Source organism: Tyto alba, unplaced genomic scaffold (assembly GCF_018691265.1).
Source record: "Tyto alba isolate M040663 unplaced genomic scaffold, T.alba_DEE_v4.0 Super-Scaffold_3, whole genome shotgun sequence".
Taxonomy (NCBI): Eukaryota; Metazoa; Chordata; class Aves; order Strigiformes; family Tytonidae; genus Tyto; species Tyto alba.
This window is the reverse complement of record NW_024881304.1, coordinates 14283105-14304894: the sequence shown is the minus strand read 5'-3', so window position 1 is coordinate 14304894 and position 21790 is coordinate 14283105. Positions and strand designations below refer to the sequence as shown.

The window sequence follows — 21790 nt, the reverse complement described above, 5'->3', positions numbered from 1 at the left end:
TCCCTCCTGCTGTAAGTACAGGAAAGCCTGAGCTGCCTCTTCTATCCTCCAGAAAGAGGAAAGCAGCAGTTTGTCCATGCTCTTCAGCTTGATGTCGCAGGTTAAGTACATAATTACTTCCCTGTGCTCTTCACATCCCACGCAGGTCCACAGAGACACTGAATCTGTCTGCTGAGTCTGATGGAGCCACTTCTGTATTGAGTTGTACAACAGGGTTTTAACTTGGCCACATGTACTTAAATGGTAGTATTTGCAGATAAAATTTTTATTATATATGAGAAGCCTGGACTGAAATTCATTAAATTATTTTTATTCAATAGCCCAAACTTTTGTCTCGGGAGTTACTGGATCTGGTGGCCTCACACTTCAACCTGAAAGAAAAGGAATATTTTGGCATAACGTTTATAGATGATACGTAAGTATGTTCATTTACTTTAAACAACTGTGTGATTATTCCAATGTGAAACCTATCCCCGGCACTGTGGAGGCTCAGCGTGATGAAAAAATTACTTTTTCTTTTGAAGAACAAAGATTTTCCTACCTTGTGCTGCTTAACTGAGGAAAGGGGAAAGCACAAAACAGAAAATATTTGGAAAATACCTTGCAGGCACAAACCAGAGAATACTTGTAAAATACTTTTGTGACGCTTTCTCTTTTCATGTTTGTCTCACAAGGTGAAAAAATTGATTCAGCAGTAATTTCCCACATGAACGCCCTCAGCTGTCCTACTCTGCACTTTCAGTAGCAACGAAAAGGTTTTACATTTATGTTCAAAATGAATTGCTTTGCACTTTAATCTCAAATGTATTATTGAGCCTTTTAAACGCAAACTTCCCTAGCAGCAGTGAAATATGAGGTTAGTCCTTCCCATAAACAACTTTTCTCTAGCTTCCCTCTTACTTTTAGGTATCCAAGCTATTCTGTGGACTAGCAGAAAGCTGCAAAAGCAGAACGTGCTGGAAATGCACAACCCTCCCCTCCCGGCTGCTGGGCTATTGGGAGCGTGCAGCGGTGTTGGGTGCAGTTTGTTGTGGGTGCTGATGCCAGTGGGGCAGCTCAGGCAGCCGCTGCCCATCCCCTGCCACCCTCCCTGGTGAAGGAATTTTACCTTCAGCTCCCCAAAAAATCTGGAGCAGAGCTGCTTAGGGCAGTAGGGAAATGGATTTGTGCACTAATGCAGCTTCTAAATAAACCTCTTGTTATCTAATGGGAATAATATCTTTCCTCGCTGCTCCCTGTTGCTGCCTTTTACAGTGTCCTGGGTGGAAACCTTCGCCTACAGATTGTGTCAGAGCCGTGTTTGGGGCCACTCTGCTGAGGCATTTTCCATTTGAGGGCTCAGGACTGGCCCTGGGGAAGGGGCTGGTGTTTAGGGAGCTGGTAGGAGCTGCTCACTCCAGAGCCCCAACCGCAGCAGTGTTATTTTCACCAGCCCCTCTCATCTTGGGCTTTCCCTAGAATATATTTGCCACATCCTTGTCCTTTCAGACATTGGATATTGCTTTCTTCCACCTCTTCTGTAAACCCCCTGAGGATGCTGTTTGCACTTGGCTTATTTTTCTCCTAGAGAAGAGCTGCCATTAAATTCTTCTAGAGGTTTTTGGTTGCTGGTGTTCCCTCCTGGTGATCTTTAAAGTGCTGCCAGGGGATTACCTAAAAAGCTGTTGGCTTCCCCAGAAACACCAGTGGGACTCCAGAGGCTGCTTTGGGTGTATGGGGCTGGGCTGGGTGCTTAGAGGGAGTGTGTGGCCTCTGGAGGGCACCCATGTCCCAGCCTTTCAGGGCAGCCACAGGCCTCTGCGCTCCCCCTCAGCCCCAGGGTCCTCAGGGAGGTTATTGGGGTTTGGGGGATTTTTCTTTCTGGCTTCTTTCCCACTTCAGAGAAGCTGCTGCAGAGAGACCTGTTTTCTACAGCTGCCTCGTTTAATGAGCGTGCTTGCAGTAAACCCCTCTGCTCCAAAAATGCGGTTTTATGTCACGCTGGGACCGGGGATGGTGCAGAGGTAGTGGGGGATATGGCAGCAGCGCTGCGCAGTCCCTGTGCAGCAGAAGAGATCAGACCCGTTTCTGCTGCAGGCAAACATCCAGCCTCTGCTACAGAGCAGTTCCCCCCCGCTATGATGTGAGAAGTCAGTGGAAGTGTTCCCATCTATAGCAAAGGAGGGGATTTCAGTAATATTTAGCTTTTCTGGATGCCATGCTATGATTTCTATGCTGCAGCTGAAAATATGACTGTGAAGAACGTTCTCTAGCATCCACAAGTGAATGACATCAAAATCTGAAAGTTAGGGAAAAAGGAAATATTTTGATGATATGCTTCTCTACCTCAGAGCTGAATCTCACACTTTTTAAAGTAACACTTCAAAGACAGAAAAGACCCCCTTTCTGTATTTCCCATCTCAGTTTTTAACCACCTCGCCAACCTGTTTCTGTAGAGGTCAGAGCGTTTGGCTGCAGCTGGATCACAGAGTCCTGGACCATGACTTGCCCAAGAAACCAGGCCCAGCGACTTTGTACTTTGCTGTTAGGTGAGTAATTGTTTCCACAGAGAAAACATTACCACTTGGGTTTATTTATTACCAGGGGGGTTTTGTTAAAAAGAACTGATTACAGATTTGATAAAGGAAATAAATGTCAAAGCGATATATTATTTTTGGAAGGAGATTAGGTCCTGGGTAAGTGCTGCTCTCTTTTGTGTTTAACAACAAAATAAGGTAGTTTGGAACCTGCTACTTTTTAAACTGTTACTAGTACATTGTTTCTATTTCTTGGTTTAAACCCCTGTATTTTAAGTACCTTATTTGCCTGCCTTTAATAGTGCTAAATTTTAATACAGTTTGATTAAACAATTGTACTCACTTTTACTTCTTATGCTTATTTAAGGGTTGTCTGTACTTGAAAGGGATTGCTGATGGTTTCTTTGCTCACACAGCTTAAGCCAGTCCCCAGGAGAGAATAAAATCTCTGGCAAAGTGATGATTTTGGCCAATGTAATTGCATTACTTTAGGGCTTTTGCTGGCAAACATCTGCTGGTTAAGGGCCTGAAAAAACCTATGTCCTACAAGACAAAGCTGTGCTGGCAGACAAGTCCAAGAATCATATTCATAATATTGTTGGAGATTTTGTTTTCCTTACAATCTATGAGGAAAATGAGAGCAGACTGACCTCATTTGCTTTTCATATCTTGGTAAATTTATTCCTTGTGTGCTAATTACTTGAAGCATTTCCAAGGCAGAGCCTCTCATAGTTGGGTCGATTGGCACCGTCACCTCGTCATGTCCTCCACACCCTCGTCGTTGAGGGGATGGTTCAAACAAGTGGCACTTTGTTTTTGCTGAATTTGTGCTTATTTGTGATGAAGTTCAGAGCTTCTTTTCCCTTCCCCACTTTCCACAGAAAGAAAGAAAATAAATTTTAAAAGGGATGATTAGGTCTTTGGTATATTCACTGTGATTGAGGATCTAGGAGGTTAAAATCTATGACTGCCCAAGAAAGCTGTGAAGGCAATCATATGACTTGAGCATTTCTTTGTTTGGGATTAATGCTGTTGGCTCAGGACATTCTTTTTGGCCCTCTCTGCAAGGCAGGATACACAGACACCCGGGCTAGAGTTTGTGTGAGGAGTGGGTTTGGAAAGATCAAGTTCTAGAAGCTAATTTTAAGCCTGACTTCTCCGGGGTTGAGATACACAAAACAAGCAATTAGGAGCCAAGGAGGTGGGCAGCAAATGAGAAGCAGAGCAGGAGGAGGATGCAGAAATAATGAGACACATAGAAAATAGGTATTCCACCAGCAAAGCCACTTCAAATATCTGCAGTTTGCTACTTTGTTACTACTTTTTGGATAAGTGACTCCGGGTCTTTGCTACGTGGCATGTGCCTGGGATGGTTAGTTCAGACACTTCTGGTGTGAACACACTTGCCTTGTCATAGCCTATTGCTTAATTAAACTCCCATGAAAGCAGCTGAAATACATCGTTGCAGCTGTGGGTGTCCAGGGATTGAATGAAAAATAGTTGGGCCTGTGGTGAGTGGCATGGAGGGGATGGGCAGAGAGCCCCAGCACTTGTCTCTGGTTCCCCTGGATCATCTCCAGCCGTGCCTGGGGTGACAGCGGTGGCTGCCGCTGCAGGGACAGGGTGTCCCTTGGGCTGGGCGAGCCCTCCTGCACGGGCCATGCCATCTTGCATCTACTTGCTTGGAAAGTTCAACAGTTAAGAGAATAAATACTGCTTCGGGGTCACTTCTGTTTGAGATGCAAGTATAAGGAGGCAGGGCAGTGAGCTGCTGTTCTCATCACAAGTGGCAAATGTGCAGCAGCTTCAGTTCTCAGTATCTGTTCACTGGACAGTTTCCAGCAGCAATACTGGAAATTGGAGGGATCCCCAGATACTTGGTTATAGCCCTCCTTTTGTTCATAACTCCTTGGTCCTCAACTTTTGCTGTTCAGTAATGAAACACATTATAATCCTTTCAAATTGTAATTATTTTCCTTTAACTGGCATAAACTCAATCTCGTCACATAAGTTTTCATATGGTACACACAGCTGGTGACAGGCTCTATAATGCAGATTTAGGACTTAAAGTGGCACTCTGGTTTCAAGGATGTCAACAGAATTTGAAATAAAAGCAGAACATGCACTTCATGGTGTTCCCAGACATGCCTGTCATTACCTGAACATCCTTATCTCTGTGGTCCAGCGTTCCCCATCTGTACAGTGGTGATAAGAATATGTAGCTTGAACCACGGAAGAAATAAAGCATGTAGATCTGGCTGGAGTGGGGGGCAAGACCTGCCCAGTGCCCTCACCCTAAATCCATAGATCCTAGTCTCCTGCTCTGTACCAGCAATGATTGGGAGCTACCTCTCTTCAGAGCCAGGGGTACTATTCTCCTGAGGATAAGTCAACTATGCCTGACTCAGAGTTGAAAGAAACTGCAAGTGAAATAAAAAAAAAAAAAAAAAAAAAAGAAACTGCAAGGAAAATATCACTTTTCTGGTGCATTGGAGGGAAGAAGGCTTTAGCAGCCTGAGGAGGGTCCATGCTGTGAAGGGCCAGTCCAGCAGCAGGTTGGGAAAGGATGAAGAGTGAAGTCCTGCCCTCTGTTCCGTGTTTCTGGAGAGAAACACTCAAGTGTATCTAACGTGAAGCTTAACAAAGCTGTTGGAAAAAAAAAATATATCAGGTGCAGTCAAGAGATGGTGGAAATTCCTGTGGCTCCTACATTTCTCAGTGAAAGGTGACTCATGGAAATGTAAAACAGCCTTTTAAATGTCTGGGGAAAGCTGCTGGGCTTGAGTCTGCCCTTTAGACAGGCTGCATGCCTGAAAAATGGGTAAATTATCTCCTTGTCCTGAAGAAGCGTTCTGGGGAGTGCTTTAAAATTAATTTGATGGAATGTGCTGTAGGAATGCGAAATAGTAAAACAATTACTATTTAATATATTGCTTGTCTCAAATCACAGCATAAATACTGCATACTTTCCTAACTAGTGCAGCAGGTGCTGGCTTTGCTTCCTACCATGCGCTCCGTGCTGCTGCTGTCACTGTGGACTTCTTCCAGTGTCTTGCAAATCACCTACCCCAAGAGATCAGTGGCTGGAGCTTGAGGCTCTGAGGAGCCTTGGGAGCTCCATGGGGCTGCGGGAGGGATTGGCCTGGTTCTGATAAACACAGAGAGCTGCACGCCCTGTGCTGGCCATCCAACCCGCCTGCTGTCAAAGGTAAAACATTGAGAAGGCTTGGTATGGTCTGCACTGCTGGGGAGGGGGGTGGTGGTAGCCCAAGTCTTTGACTGGAAAAAAAAAAGTCTACCTTCTGTCTAGCATCACATAGGAGAGTCTGGACCCAGCGCCTTCATCCTCTGTAAGGAGCTGAAGTACAGGTACCCTGCATTCAGATCCAGCTAAAGGAGGATTGACAGGGCCACATTTGCACAAATCTGTATCGCTTTAAACTGACTTGGCAGTTCCACGCTCGTTAAATTATAGATGTGTTTTCTCCACACCATTTAGTGCATCTCAGCACTGTTTGGTGTGGTGCCCCGAGTGAGTCATGGAAGCACGCAGGCAGGTTGTGTGCAATTTTTTGCAGAGTGCCAGTGGCATACGTGATGTTTGGTGTAGCTCTATAACAAACTGGGACCCGTCTGCCAAGCTTGGCTGGGCCAGAGTTAACCAGTAATGGGCTTGCTTCTGTTGGTGTGTGCCTCTGCACCCGTGGCCCTGGGAGGAGGAAGCCAGGGCTGGGGAGGAAGGCAGCGAGCACGGTGCAGAGTGGTGGCTGTAAGGCTGAGCCAGCTGCAGCCCTTCCATGTAAACCCCTGGTTTTGGGGCACCCATTGCCATTAGGATGGATGTGCCCAATGGGATGGAGCTGACCCCCAAAGTGTTCCTTGTGTGTTTTTTCTCACTTGTCTCTGCTTGCTTGGAGCAAAGTTAATGGCTCTCAGCCCGTGGCTGCTCTCTCCCAGAGGAAGGACAGGGCTGCTGCCAGCCCCACTCCTCCAGCAAAGCGCTGGGGCAGCTTCCCCACCTGCAACATGCCATTTGGAGTTACCTTTTCCACTTCAGTGTTTTTTATCTGCATAGGAAGGGTGGGCTTAGCTGCTTTAACTTTTGACAGGGTGTTCAAATGAGATGGGAAGTCATCAGATATCTGTGATCTATTGACTGTTGGCTCATGATTTCCTGCTTGTTCCCTCCTAATAGTCAGGAAATGAAGTGCAGTAGCTCATAGTTCCTCTGTGCTATTTTACTATCAGAGAACAAGGCACTGAGGAAATAAAATGATTTGGGAAGATGAAACCTATTCAAGAAAGTAACGTTTTGTTTTTAATTTTCAGGTTCTACATTGAAAGCATTTCCTTTCTCAAGGACAAAACCACAGTTGAGTTATTCTTTCTGAATGCCAAGTCCTGTGTGCACCAGGTAAGCCCCAGCATTCCTTTGGAGCTTCTTGTGCATCTCCCATTTATTGCTGCTCTGCCACCTACACAGTCGTGCAAACTTGCTAGGAGCTGTGTCTGATTTCTAGATCTTACTGAAGTATTAAAAACTCAGCGCGCTTTCTCTCTTCCTTCACTTAAATGCTGATGCTCTAAGCAAACAGTAAGATGATGATTGTTTCCTTGTCCTGTTTTCACAGCCCCACTGTGTGCTCACTGCACTAGGATAGGACTTAAATACTCAAAAGATGTTAAATTGTTTGAAATCTGGATGGTAACTTCACAGATAGGATCTGTCTCAGTGGCATATTGTTCTATATACTGCATAGTAAATGCTCAAGGCAAGCCCCCTCTTCACTGATCTTGAGTCAAACTTGTCTCAAGAACAAAAACCCTGTGAGGATAGTCCTGTTCTGTGAACTTGGCTCCGAGTTCCCTGATTTCCTGCCTTAATTCAGTGAAGTAGTAAAGCAATAAATCCTATGAAGTAGTAATCAAAACTAGTTATTAAAATATTTATTTACTCTCTGGTTAAGAAGCTTCTACTGTTTTCTTAAAATGTTTGAATTGGTAGAACATATTTTTAAAAACACCATATCATGATAGCCAAAATATTAAATAAGGTTGATGTGCTGCAGATTCATTTTGGTCTGAAAAAAGGGTGGTGTGGCAGCCACCTTCAGCGTGCCCCTAATAAAAGGGTGGTGCAACAGCAGCTGCAGTTCAATGAGCTTTACTCTAGCAATGCCTGATGTTTCTGGGATTTTCCAGTTAATGTCAAACTCTGGCATCTGGCTTTTTTTTGTTTTTACTTGTGGTTCAATCAGTCTAAAAGGGTCAGTCAGTCCTTATAGACTTCTCTTGAAAAACAATCCTATATCATTAGGTGGTGGTGGAGCTCAGTGTAGCTGGCCAAAGTTTTCATCTTTAATATGCTTCATATTTTAGAGAATTCTTATTCAATATCAGTATTTGTTACTTTACGGTGGGATCAGAAACCTGATGTGAAAGTGGTTAATGGTGAAGTTGTGACTGTGGTTTATACAGGAATTGCTTTCTGGAACAGTGGAGGAAATTGGGGCCTTTTTACAAAATGTTAAAGTTTTAAAGGTGTTTGTAGAACTTGGAGCTTCACTGGTTAAGAAGAGTAAAAAGAAAATCTCCATTTGGCATATCTGCCATGTTAAATGAAGGGTCTTGGCAACTTGTAGTCATCCTTTCAGGGAAAGCTGGAGCACTTTAAGCAGAAAGTGCAAATAATTTTGGAATTGGAAAATGGATCTGGTTTTAGGATGGAATGTGAAAAATGCCATTGCTATTGAAACACAAGTGCTGTCAACATCAAAACATTCGGTGCAAGTATATGTGTTTATACGGATAAAATATAAGAAAAAGCAAAGGAAGAGAAGCATAAAAAAATCCTTCCCTCACTGATCATAAGGATGCATGTCATGAAACCAATAAGGAGTCACTTCTGGCCTGGATAAATATTATTCTTCAGGCAGTGTAACTTCATATTATTGAAATGAAGTGCTGATAGCTGGTGATGCGCGGAGTGCCACAACAAGCAGACTGCATCATCCAGTTGAGTTCAAGGCTTCGGGAGCTGGGAGAGGTTTGAATGAAGGCTGGTTCATATTTTTCCCCCATGGCTTCAGGCGTGTTCTCTAATTGGTAGCAACACAAAGTGCTGATTTCCCTGTTCCCGCAAGCAAAACTGCCAATAGCAGAGAGGGTTTTCTGTTGTGTTCGGTTTCGGTGGGCAGCGGAGAGATGAGGAGCATCGTTGCTTCCCGAGAGAAGGACTTCTGTGGGCAGTGCCAAACAATTCTGCACGTAATAAAAGCTGAGAGCACCCAATCTGCCTGCAGAGCTTTGTGCTGGGTGGTTTCACAGCCCGGATTCAGCAAAAGCCAGTTTATTTACTTTCAAGGTACACTTGGCCCACTGGCTTTTAACCTTCAAATTAGGTCTTTTAAAAATATTTTATCCTACTTGGTAAGCTTACGGTCAGTCTCTAGGTTTCAAATAGTGCATGAAGTGCACACAGGACTGTTTGTCATTTTTAAGCCCACGGGACGTGGACGAGAGGATGCACAGAGAGGGATGCGGTCGCACAGCGTGCGTGCTCCCGCGGCACCGCCGGGCCACGTTGTGCTGCGGGAAGGAGCCGCGGGGTGCAGGACGGGCAGCGCTGGCTCCTGAATGTGAGCAGAGATCCCCCACTCTGGTGAAGCAAGGGGCTGATGCTCCCTGGCAGTTCTCAGTCATTAATCCTGCTTGAGGAGGTTAGACCTGTCTCAGCTTACTTTTTTTTTTTTTTTTTTTCTCCGCTCCTTTCCTTGCCGCATGTATGAGGAAACCCCAGTGTCTTTAAAACCAGCAACCCGTGCCCAGCCCCTGTGCTCTGGGGTGCTCCTCAATGCATGAGGTATGCTGGAGGATGCGTTATCAGGGCTGTAGCTTAACCCAGATCTTTGCGTGAAGCTTCTGCTCTGTGTGGGCCAGGAATGTGGCTCAGAGGATAAATGCTGCAATACCTGGGGTGTGAGAAGACCTGCGTGGGTAAGATTGCTTAAAAGCCAGTCGTGTGTTTTGCTTTCACAGAGTTGTTTCCAAAGTTTTCACAGTAGCTTATTCCCTGTGGGAGTCAATGTGCGGAAAAGTCCAAATGCAGGGTGGTGCAAGGGTCTGATGCTTGAAGGAGTTTGTGTTTGTGCCCTTTTGACATTCCTGAGTGCCAGAATGTGTTGACAGCACAGCAGTGTGTAGGTACCTGCACTTCCATGGTTTGTGCGCTTTAAAGCAAAATGCTTTCCTGAGCAGAGTGTGAGAGATACTGCCCTGATGTGAGATGGTGCATGTTGGTGCTTCTGCTGGCACGTAGGATGTGCCACGAGGCCCAACTGAAGGCTCAGGCGAGTACAGCCAGTGTGCTGGCAAAGCTTTGTGCCAGTCCCTCCTTGGGAAGGGATTTATTTATGGGTTATAAGGTTCAGAGGCTGCATCAGAAATGTATCTGCAGTATTCTTTGAGAGATCTGTGGGCAGTCCTGTGTGTAAAATCCTGTAAGTGGCTCTATCTAACCAAACAGAATGGGATATCCTAAATTTGGCATCTCTGGGTTTAGGCTGGAGCTGGTGGGCAGTGCCCCAGATGACTCCAGAGAGGTTTTGCTTGCAGCTGAATAGAAGTTCAGAATAAACAATACAGTGTATTAAATACATCATCAATTATATGACATTACAAAATATAGTTTCTGAATAATAAATAATGGAATAAAAACTTGCATAAAAGTTCTGAAAAGGATGAAGGCTGGCTTGGTGCTCTCATGCTCTTCCTCACCTTTCAACTCCCCATTCCTTCCTGCAAATATCTCTGCTCCTTTTTTCAAATCGGGTACCACTCTCCCCTACCAAGGGTCAGAGGAATCAGGGACTTGTGCATTTTTCAGTTTCTGTAGACATTTTGGCAAGGGAGAGGCAAGATAGACAATAAAATATCTGCTGCCAAAACTGTATTTCTTTCTATTCCCCACCCACTCCCCCACTTCCGTGCTCTTCTATGTAATCAAAGCTCCTTTGTGCATCTGGGATCTTTGCTGCCACAAGCCAGGTTTGTGCATCCTCTACAACCTGCGTGGTTCCCTGCCCAGTCCCCTCTGCCTTGCCCTCAGCTGCTGCAAGCAGCTGGGGAGCCCCCTTTGCCCAAAGAACAAGTGAGCTGAGACCTCATTTTTTACTACTGCAAATCATGTTACAGCAGCGTTACAGTTCTGCACCCAGATCAAAGAATCACTGTGCTCTGAGTGTGAGACGTCTGTGGCTGCTCCCTTCCCTGCACCCCCATCTTAACTCACCACCCCATCAGCAGTGGCATCTTTTTTCTGCAGTGTAACGTAAAGCTGCTTTACACACCTGGAGAATAACTTCCTTTTGCTGGATTTGCCAACACAATCCATTCAGCATTTTCTGGCCTTGCCCTCCCCATGTCTCCTTGCATATCACCCGAATGCAACATTTGCTGTTCCACTTGTAAGGGCACCCAGAGTTCCTTCTCTGCTGGTGCGTGCATAAACCTTGGCTGCCAGCTGATGCTGCCAGTGCTCTTGCCCTACCCCTTCTTTCATGTCAAGCTGCCCATTTTGTTTTATTTATTTATTTTTTCCCCCTGGTCTGATGCTGCAGTCCCCAGGCCCTCTTGGTCTTGTGTGGTCCAGTCAGCTGCCTGGCTTCTGCTCTCCAGCATCCGTGCTCTTTGGGCTGGAGCTTGGAGAAGCTGCTTCCAGTGCCAGGAACAGCTTGGGCCACTGAGCAGGAGGTGGGAGCTGGTAAAACAGATCTCCAGGTCTATGGAAGGACCTCCCTGAGACTTAGTTAAAAGTTTGTTTATCCATGTGTATTTTGGGAAAATGCGAAGGCTAGAAGGATGCTTTGTCTATGTCTGGGCTCTGTTTTCTTACATGCCTGTCTTTTTCCAAGGCTTTAAGAACTGCTGCCTGAAAACCTTCAGTGGTGACAACTTCAATTTAAAAGCTTTCTGTCCTGTCATGGACTTAAAGAAACTGGGTTTAGATTTATAGCTATGTCTGAAATCTACTGTACAGCTGGAATTTAAAACAGTGAAAGCCTAGTGCTTGGTTTCAGGTGAAGTGGGTATCTTGGAGTTGATGTGTCTGCACAGGGGTAAGGGAGCTTTGTAACATGTTCAGTGTGTTATTGCACAGCCCGTGACCATAGCTGGGTTACTTTTAAGGAGGTGGGTCGGAACTGGTCACGCACATGTTGATGATAAATTTGGAAAGATAAATTAGTCTTTTCTTTCAAAACAGCCAAGTTTGGAAAAATAACACCCTACTTGGCTAGCAAAGCACTATCAAGTTTATTATACATTAGAGCTAACTTCCATATAGCTCCGAAGCCATACGGTTGACTCTTTGCCAGTCCTTAAAATATGTTCTGTAAACTAAGATCTTGGTCAAGTTGGCTGTGTTCCCCTTTTCCTCTCTAAATTTGGGTGTCGGGGGCTTTGTTTATTTAATTTCCTATTTGTTTCAAGGACTTCTAAGAATTGCTTTAAAAAAAAAAAGTTAAATAAAATGGAAGTTTTTGGAGGGGTCTGTAACTGATGGCTTTGTGAACAGCAATGCTTGTGAGCACTTGGCAGCCTGAAGACCAGTGCTTACCAAGAAGAGCTGTTGAAACAGACCCCTGGTGTGAGCATAAAGTCTGGCTGACTTCCAGCTCGTGGAGAGCAGAGTGGTCATATATCAGAGAGCTCTCGAAAGTTTTATAACAGATATTTCCTAATTCTCCTCCATCTCAAGGGAAAGGGGAGCGTTCCCATGCAGCCTAGTAACACAGTGTAGGCTGATCCTAGCCAAGGCTATTGAAATACGCTGTCCATTGCCTGTATTTGCTCTTCTGCTCCCAAAGACGGCTTGTGTGAAGTCCAGCATGAGGGTCAGCGTGACCAGTTGGCCTTCTGCACCTTTGGGATTATCTTCCACGGGTGCTGGCATCCATTTCCATGGGCCAAACCCTTCAGCAGCATGTCAGTGGACAAGAAGGATGAGCATGGTCATGGCTGTGAATAAAATGTGAGAGGAGGAGGCAGGACCCTCGTGGTGATGTGAACTGGCAGATGTCCATGGGCCCTCCCTACTTGTTAGCCCATGAGACCTCACATGGGGCTGTGCTGGTGGCTTGGGGAGGGACTTGGCTGTGGTGTGGGTAGAGTCAAGGCAGTCCACACCTCTAAGAGTGGTTGAGGTTGGTCCAAGGCTGCCTCTAGTTAAGGTGATGGTGCCCCAGGGACCTTTGAGGCTCTTGACAGGGGAGGTGTAGGTTGTATCCCAGCTGGGCTGGCCCATTGCATGTGAAGGCTTCATTGGTTTGCAGCCAAAGTTTCATACCTCGCATCTCTTGACGCAGTCACATCCTGCTGCGTCTAACTACCAGTGTTAATTGCAATGGAGAGTTTTGCACCTTTGATCTCCTGGCCACAGGGTAAAGATGCTGCAACAGCTCAGCCTGTTCTGTTGTTGGTGCATGTTGGGTATCTCACCACGGTGCTGGGGTAGGAAAGCAAAAAGGCTCAGATTCTGTGTTAAGTCTAATGACGCTTGCAATATACCTGGCTTGCAAACAGGGAAGTCTTTATGTCCTTCTCCCATTCTCTGCTTTTACTCTTATATTAATGCGGAAAAAAAAAAAAAAAAAGGCAGCACTAAATGTGCTCCTGTTGCACTGAACTGCGCAGACAAGTCTCAGAGTAGCTGCTGCTGTCCCTGGAGTTTCATCTAAGTGTTGGCTGAAGTGCAAAATGCAAGCAAGGGAGGTAAATGAGGGTGGCTGGCAGAGACAGTAAAATAAAGGGCGTAACAGAGAAACCTGAAACTTTTGCTCACCATGAGGCACTACTAGGTTGTTTCTTTTTTTTTTTTCTTTGCCTGGGTTGGCCTAAGCCACTGAGGTGGGAAGCAGCAGGTCCTGCCAGGAGAGAGCTGTGGTGGCCTCTGCACATGCACTGAGCTGTGTTCAGTCTCAGGTCATGCTCTGATACGGGTAGGAAGGGCTGTGGGGTTTAGTGGATGAAATGAGAGATGTTGTGGACAATCTAAATGCTGTGAAGCAGCTGCGAGGCCTCTGGAGCCATCCAGTCTGCATTCCCCTGTGGGGTAAGTGCAGCACGAGTGCAAATCTGAAGTGGTCTTTTGAGGCGGGTCAGAAGGACCAGACTTCAGTTTGCTCCTGTAAGGGCTCCTGTCCTGCATCTCCTGCTGGTTTAGTGCTTCTCCCTAACGTGCTGGAGGCAGATCCTGGCTTTGCTGTGCATTTTCTCATCCCAGCATTTCTGTCTTCGGGAAATTGGTCCCAGCTGAGATGCTCAGCACAGTTGGGAGCTTTCGATGCAGAAGGGACAGGGATGGGACATCTGTTGTATGGCAGGGCAGCGTGAACAGCAGGTGACACCGTGGGGACTGAGATGTGGGCGTGAATGCCAGTGAGCAGGACAGGCGCTGTAAAGATGGAGGGTTATTTGTTCCCTGTCATTGCCTCCTCGGTGTAATTACCCAGCACAGCCACATGAACAGAGCGAGTTGTTGAATTAGCCTGACCTAGTTCTTCCTGCACTGCTCCACTTGTGTCGTGGAACAGGTTGTGGCCAACAACCACTCCCCAGCCTGTCCCAGAAGCGCAGGCTGCCCTGTGCATCCTCTGTTCCCAAAGAAGCCATAAATGCTGAAAAGCTGATAAGGTTTCTGCACTGCAGGGACTTGCCTTTGCATCCTCTGGCTGTCAGGACACATCGTGGGGTTACTGGATCCCTTGTGGGAAGTCACAGTAGTGCTGGGTTAAGGGCATGGGTGCTGGCATCATTTTGTTCACTTGTGCTGGGCCCACACCCAACTAATTACCTCCCTTGGTTTGAACACCTTGTTGCAGATGTTTGGGTCTTTCCCTCTGTGTAATTGCACCCTTCTTTGAGTTTGTTTGGGTTTTTTTAAATCACCTTTCAGTAATCACAGGTAATTATATTCAGTATTGTGGCTGTATTGAGGCTATTCAATCATAGTATGTGTATTTGGGGGCATCTTCAGTTAATATACATTTTTAAAGGGGTTGGTTTGAGGGAAGAGGTGTGTTGGTATCTCAATTTTCAAATCTTCAGGTGAAATGTTTTTGTTGTCAGCCTTTAGCCTTTGGAGGTTACATGTACTTTGAAGAAACCATCTCAGTTTTCACTTCTTGCTCTGACTCTTCAGAGTTAAACATGATTGTTCTTGTGTTGCTTATTTTTTTAAAATGTGCTTTCATCTGAGTTTACTGTCTAAAGATGTGCTTAGCACAGTTAATGCTCATATGACTGTCTTCATTCTTGATCTGTTTTCATCAGGGTTTCAGACTTGTATCTCTAGGACAGTAAATTCTAGTGGTGTTGCTGTGTCTAATGAGGGCTCACTGCTCTATTCATGACTGATTTTGTCATTTTTATCACATTCATAAGTCTATGTCTGTGCAGCAAAAGGCTTGAGCTCCCATCTGAACTGGGGGCTAAATTCTGCCCATGGGCACTGAAGGCAGTAGTTGGTCTTTACTGGATGCTGAGATAGTAACCTATTCCTGCTCTACAGTAACTGCCACCTCATTGGGACACCTGCTACAACCTTTTGTTATTCTGGTGTTTGTCAGTATGGCAAAAGGTACCACCTGAATCAGCTGGACCAAATGCAGTGTTTAGATAAGCCAGCGGCCTTTTGGAAAGCTATGCAAGGGACTGAATTTGTCTCGCTGGTTAAAATGATTGGTCCCTGTGCAAACTCTAATTGAAAAATATCGGTTTCATCCCCTCCCTGGAGCTGCACCCGCTAGTCTGCTTAAACTTATTTACATCTAAAATGTAGAAGACTCAGATCCCATTATCTGAATTACATCCATCTACTTAACCTTGTGCTAGTGACCTTGTTCCCACTTGGGATAAGTCTAGGAAAGCCTTCCATCTTCATCTTCAGCATGTGGCCATGAGAGCACTCACTGCCCTGGCTCCCAGGGCCCCCCACCCGCTCGCTGAAGTCCCTGCTTAAATTACCCTGGCAATTGCAGGCATTACAAATGAATCTTCTTACAGCCATTTTCCACATCTATTTCTGAAACTTGACCTTGCTATTAAAGTGATGCTGAAACAGAGACCTCCCATCCACCAGCCTCAGGGACAGAACGATGGTTATAAAATCCAAATATTGCCTGAGTGGGAAGACTTGTGGTCCTGCACTCCTGTGTGAGTGACCTGTATCACTATATGGATTTGTGTCAAGCCAAGGGCTGTCCAAACTCCTTGACAGCCCAGGTCTGGATTACATTATAGCAACGGCCAATTGAGGAACCAGATGGTAAATAATGTTATATTATGATGGAAAATAATTCCAGGCTTAGAGAGAATTGTCCAAGAGACTGTCACTTGTATAGTATTAGTCTGTTAGCTAAAGGCTGAGCTGGGCTTTGGGATGCCTTGCTTCAAATCCTCCCTCTGCTACTTAGCTGCTGCGTGACCTCAGGGCAGTCCCTTTGCCTCCCTGCATCTCTTCTTTGATTTTTGGCCCCTTTGAAGGGTAAGAGTCTTCCTGCTTGCTCTTTGGTTGTTTTGTTTTGGTTTTTTTTCGGTACAGAGTCTTCCTCAGAGTGGCCCCAGTTTCCTACCACTGTTACTGTATGGCAGTGTGTGATAATAATTAGGACTAGTCCACCCTGTTCTGAGGTTTGCAGCAGCTGAAGAGCCATGGTGGCACCCCTGCACCCAGGGTGTCCTGTTGGACCCCTCTGCTCTGGGTGAGACACCTTCAGTGCCTTGTTTGAGAGAGGTTAGGTTAGGGAAGGACCTTCTTACCTGTTCGCTCCTCAACACAGCTTCAAAGCGAGTGTGTTCAAAACTGAGGACATGGGCACAGCAAAACCCTTGCCATGTAAGCAAGGATGGAAACTTCACCTGAAGAAGGTTGTTCCCACTCAGCCTGATTGGTCTCCTAAAACCCTAAATGAAGTAGTTTGTGGGATTACTTTTAACGTTTGTGGCAGTGCCATAGTAGCCTAGTAAAGTGACCAGAGCTGCTTAAGGCTCATATTTAGGACCAAATAAATAAACACAGAAGAGCAGCCTTCGTAATTGCCATTGCTAATTAGTTAATGGTTGTGAGGTGCTTTGAAGATGAAAAGTGAAGAGGTGCTTGGTTATTAAGTCCCAAACACCCCTGTAATGCCAGCAGCAGCTACTGATATGGGTCAGCAGAGACTCCCTGCTGCAGTAGCTCACTGAATGGTGCAGTTTTTCTTGGAGCCAGCAACAAAGGGAAGAGGGCCTTTGATGTGAGAATTGCATTTGGATAGTTAAATCTCGATGAGTTTCTTGTAAGCTTAGAAGGTGATGAGCTGCCTTGGGGCAGGGAGATGCTCATGATGATGAGCTTTTAAGGTCCCTTCTGGCCCTGTTTTCCCTGATTTTGTGGTCCAGGGACAGATCTGCTGAACTAGAGCCTGTCTTTCCTGCTGAGCGGAGGATCCTTGTGATGGCGTTTTCTCGTATCTGAGATCCTTGTCTGCTGGTGCAGAGCATGGTGCTGGGATGACCTGAGCTCCTGCAATCCTCCCACTGCCCCAGTTGGCTTCAGAGGCCTGTTTGAGTAGATGCAATTTAAACTTAAAAAAAAAAAGGCAGCTCAGATGTGCATGACAAAGACTAACCTGATACAGACCTGGAAGTAACAAAGTGCCTTAAAATTGCACCTATGTGAAGAGTTTCTGGGCTATAGTCCTTGCCTTTTTTTATTAAGCATCAACATGAAAGAGATCTGACGGAAGGACAAACTTGAAGCTCTTTCTTTTTTTCCTCCCAACTTGTGATGTGCCCCTCCTCTTCTAATAAAATATGTCTGGGAATGCTTTGGAGGCTACTCCTGCATAGCTGTTGCCACACCTGTTGGGAAGGGGAAATTCCTCTTGGTCTGCTGTTGCAGAGCAGCCTGGGGGAGTGCTGCTGCTGGAATGTTTTACTGACAAAGCTGGCAAAAAAAAACCTTCCTTTCCCTGAAAATTGAATTATTTGTTTGTCTGCTTTTGAATTTAGGCTCTGTGGGCCTGACCTGCAGCTGTGGTAAATTAGCTCAGCTCCAGATGTGCCCTATATATTTCAAGATGTCATTTCCCTGTATCTGTATGTAATTCTGTAGATCTTCCTGCTATCCTGGTTTTGGCACTATTTCAGCATTCGTTCTGCTTTGTCCCCTCAGTCAGCCAACAGATCCTGGGGACGGAAGATGTGTTGGGATCTTGGTGGCAGGAGACAGGCACCGTGTCTACTACCTTCACTTGCAGAAGACCAATAAGAAAAAACCCCTCTGTGTTCATGGGCTGGTTCATGGGCTCAGTTTTGTCCTTTATACACAGTTTGCAGGATGCAGTAGGTGTAAGGGGTAGCTTTGACAACGCACGAGTCCAACTGTAAATACATCATCTTTGCTCTTCCAGTGTTACTGCTGGTCCCAGCATAGAACCAAGATCAGGATATTTGTTTGTAAAAAACCCTAACTTTGAAAGAGTGCACTTAAGCTTGGCAAGCAGGAAAAAACCCTGATCTTGCTGTAGGTTTAATGTTCTGGCATTTGAGCTGCAGACCTCCTGAAGTCACCGAGTGCACAGTGCTGTCAGGGAGTCTCTGCTGACCCAGGACCGGTGTGGGAGTGGGGTCAAGACACAGGTGCCTGCCAGCATTTGGGGGGGGAGGGGGGGGGTGTCCCTGCAATTTTTCTGAACGCTGCACACCACCAGTGTGCTTGCAGGAACTGGAGGCTGTAAGAGCCAGACAGCGTGGAGTGGAGCAGCTTATGAAACCCTCGTGTTGAATGAGTATTGCTTATCTAGCATCAGGGCTGTGAGTCCCACCGTCTCAACGAGGAACCGATGTCCCTGCCCTGGGGAGGGGTGGTGTGCTTCAAGCCGTAAAAATACCTCTCGTTCATCCCTGCCCCTTCACGGCCAGGGCTTGCGTGTGCTTTCGCGGGCGCGGGCAGATGCAATAACGCCGAATGCAATCGCAGATTTGTGATGAGAACACGCGAGGGGGAGGGAAGGGGAAGGGGAAGGCTCAGCCCTCCCGCGGGCGGGTCGCTCTGTCCCGGGGCGCCGGGCGGGCACCGGGAGCCGCCCCCCCCCCCCCCCCCCCCCCCCCCCCGGTTCTTTCCCCGTCCCCCCCAGCCGGGCGGGCTCACCGTCTGCTCTTTCCCTGCGCAGGGGCGGATTGAAGTGGGAAGTGAGACCGTCTTCAAGTTGGCAGCGCTGATTTTGCAGGTAAGCGCCTCTTCTTCCTCCCCAAAGCAGTGGGTCGGCTTTGACTTTTTTTTTTTTTTTTTTTTCTCTCCCTCTAGAAAGACAAAATCTTGCAGCGTTGTTTATAATCTCTGCATCTGCGGGGGGGAGAGCTAAAAAAGTTGGGAGCTGTTTTCTCTTATATACAAATGAGAGAAACGTCTATTTGGGGAATTTTTAATTGAAAGAGGGAAGGAAAGGAGAAAAACTAGTCAAGGAAAGTCATTAATGTGGGCGGGTTTCCATCCAATTTATCACTATAATTTAAATATGTTCTGGAGATCTGGGGAGAGTGTAATGCTGTAGCTGAATTTGCTATATTATGCCTGTGAATCCTTTTTTCAGAGCATGTGTTTCTGATTTCTCTATGTTGAAATATATTGTTAGTTTCTCCTCCCCTTGGTCAAGTTTTGTTGTACTCAGACTTAAACTCCGGTTATTTATCACTTTCTATGTAATAAATTTTTACCTTTAAAAAACGCTGAGATTTTTTGATCTGCCTGAACTCTTGTTTTAATCTCAAGTGAGCACAGTTCCTCTCGACTGCTGACCTGCTTGTAAAGCCGACCTTGAGCTGGCTGTGGTCAGCCAGAGAGAGAATTGTATTTCACTTCTTGTGCAGGAGAAGTGATGTTTGATTTGCAATGTAAAATTCAGCCCCATTTTGGAAACAGTTTTATTGATGGTGGGTAATCTACAGCTGGAAGTGTAAAGGGCCAAGCTCTGCTCTGTAATACATGCAGGCAGCCTCCGTGCTCTGCACGGAGTGTAACTGGGGTCAGGATCTGGCCACAGAGCTGTGGGAGTGGGGAAGTGAACAATGCTGGGAAAATCGAGGAGTTTTGAAGAGATCATGTTTTAATTCTGTCACTGTTTTTCAATTGTAGGAAGCTAAAGGGGACTATTCCAGGTAATAACATTTTCCTTTCTAATACTAGTGTGCTTGATGGATGTGTTTTTCTGTGTTGGCATTGTACTGCAAACAATCAAAAATGGGGGTAAAGTCCAGCCGCAAACAGTTGGCTAAAGAAAGGGCAATGTGCTGCTGGGCTGGATAAAATCTGAGTCTGCAGGGTGAGTAAATGCCTTTTGTGAGCAGGCTCTGAGTCAAGACTGTTTGTCAGGCCATCCCGCTTTGCTCCCCTCCCCGAGATGGGACGGGGAGAAAGCTCCCCCTCTTCCCTTCCAGTAAGCCTGTGCTTTGTGCTGTGGCTTGTGTCCCTCTGGGTGACCTTGCCCACGGCCCTGCCCGTACGGTGTCGGGGACACGGAGCCCGTCAGCTGCCCGTGCCGGAGATCAATGAGCCGCTTTCTTCTGCAGCTGCCCCACAGGGCCTCCCCCTTCCTGCACTTGACCTGACAGTTGTGTTGTAGCTGGGGTGCAACCCGGTTGCTGGGCTTTAGCTGTCTAAAGCTGCATCATCAGACCCGGCTTGCCCTTGGAGGGTACTTTTTAACATGCAATGGTTGAGGTAACTGGCTGCAGGGAGGAGGTGGTGTGCTCAGACCTCACAGAACCCAGGGAAAGACCTTCGATTAGAAACAGCTCACTAAGCAAATAGAAATTCAGAAGGTTGGTTTTGGTCACGTTAATATTTTACTACTTGCTGAGTTTCCCTATAGGGTGAGATGTGTGTTTACGCTTTAGCTACAACGGCTTTCAAGTACCATGCTTTGAAAATGCTCAGTAGAGAGTTATCTGCTCAGATGCAGGTAGCAAGTCATGTCAGACTGCCAGAGCCTGCGGCAGTGACATACTCTGCTTTTCCTTCAGTGTGCAGTTGTCAAATAGGTGCCAGTGCTGCTGCCCAAGACCCCTTCTCCAAATGCTATTGCCTTCTCTCTTGAAGGACATGCTCTGTGATGTCCATCACAACTTCCTTCTTCTTTTTGTTGGTGTGCTCTCAAGCCTGCAGGGAGGGAAAGATATCCTTGTGTCTAAGATCAGCTGGATGGGCTGCCTGTACAGACAATTTCTGTTCCTATTCGTGCTGTAGACCTGCTTAGTGATCCACAGTATATTGTTTATAGCTTCAGTGTGCTGTATTTTTCTCTAGAAAGACTGTTCATCTTGCCTGATCTCACAGGGACTCCCCAAGACACCCTAACTTAACTCAGTTTTAGGTACAGATTACCAGAGAACCGCTGTTCACTTGGCAAGAAGTAACTTGTTAAGCTGTAGCAAATGGCAGCATGTGCTCTCAATTCTCAAGAAAAGGGGGTTAAGGTTAAAAACTACCTTTGTGGTGAAAACCTCCCTTATGTGGTTTAGACTTAACGCCGACTCCTTATCATTTGCCATAAATAGATTTGTAAGTATTGCTTCACTTGCCCAAGAACTGCGTCTGTGGTTATTTTCCATGTCTCTGCAGACACGTTGCAAGGAGTGGATTGTCCGTGGTTACCTTCAAAAGTATTTAAAGAAAATTGGAGGGAAGAATAATCTACTATGAGTGATTTCCAAGTGCAGCTCTTCCCCTAACAGTTGCATGAAAATAGCTACAGCAATTGTTTCCTCTGTTAAACAAAACATATGTTATGCCTCCATAGCAAATGAGCAGGGCCAGCTGTCACAGACCACAGTGAGCGCACCACAAGTGAAGGAATTTCATTTCACGTATCACAAGTGGTCGTTTGGACCACCGCTGATAAAGCACGAGCTTAATTACCAGCATATCTTAAGTAAGATACTGAGGGACTGGTCTCCCCTGCCAAACTTGCCCGTGATACAAAGAATATGTCCTTGCAGTGGTGCTGCTTGTTGCTGCCGTTTGCAGTGTCTTGGGCTTGTGTTCAATGCTTCCTGTCATTTGTCAATTCCACTTTGAATCACTTTCTGGCATGTGGCTCTTGCACCATTTATGCGTACGTGAGAACACACGGGTTAATTTTTTTACATAGGATTAGTGCTGAATGAACACGAGTAGATACAGGAATTGCCTGAAGTCCTGGAGATGAGCTTTCTGGAAGTTAAAAACGGGCCAG

General features: G+C 46.1%; 1 protein-coding gene across 6 annotated transcripts in view; it reads left to right on the top strand.

Moving 5' to 3' along the window:
* Positions 1 to 21790, top strand: part of FRMD4B (FERM domain containing 4B) — a 136561-nt gene that overhangs the window by 73521 nt on the left and 41250 nt on the right. For all 6 annotated transcript variants that reach the window (XR_006165963.1, XM_042799601.1, XM_042799600.1 and 3 more), the window contains exons 3-7: positions 321 to 415; positions 2436 to 2528; positions 6846 to 6930; positions 18731 to 18787; positions 19693 to 19715. Coding sequence is in view for 5 of the 6 variants with exons in the window: in XM_042799601.1 (XP_042655535.1) it covers positions 321 to 415; positions 2436 to 2528; positions 6846 to 6930; positions 18731 to 18787; positions 19693 to 19715 (353 nt within the window). In the remaining variant the exon portion in view is untranslated. The remainder of the gene's footprint in view (positions 1 to 320; positions 416 to 2435; positions 2529 to 6845; positions 6931 to 18730; positions 18788 to 19692; positions 19716 to 21790) is intronic.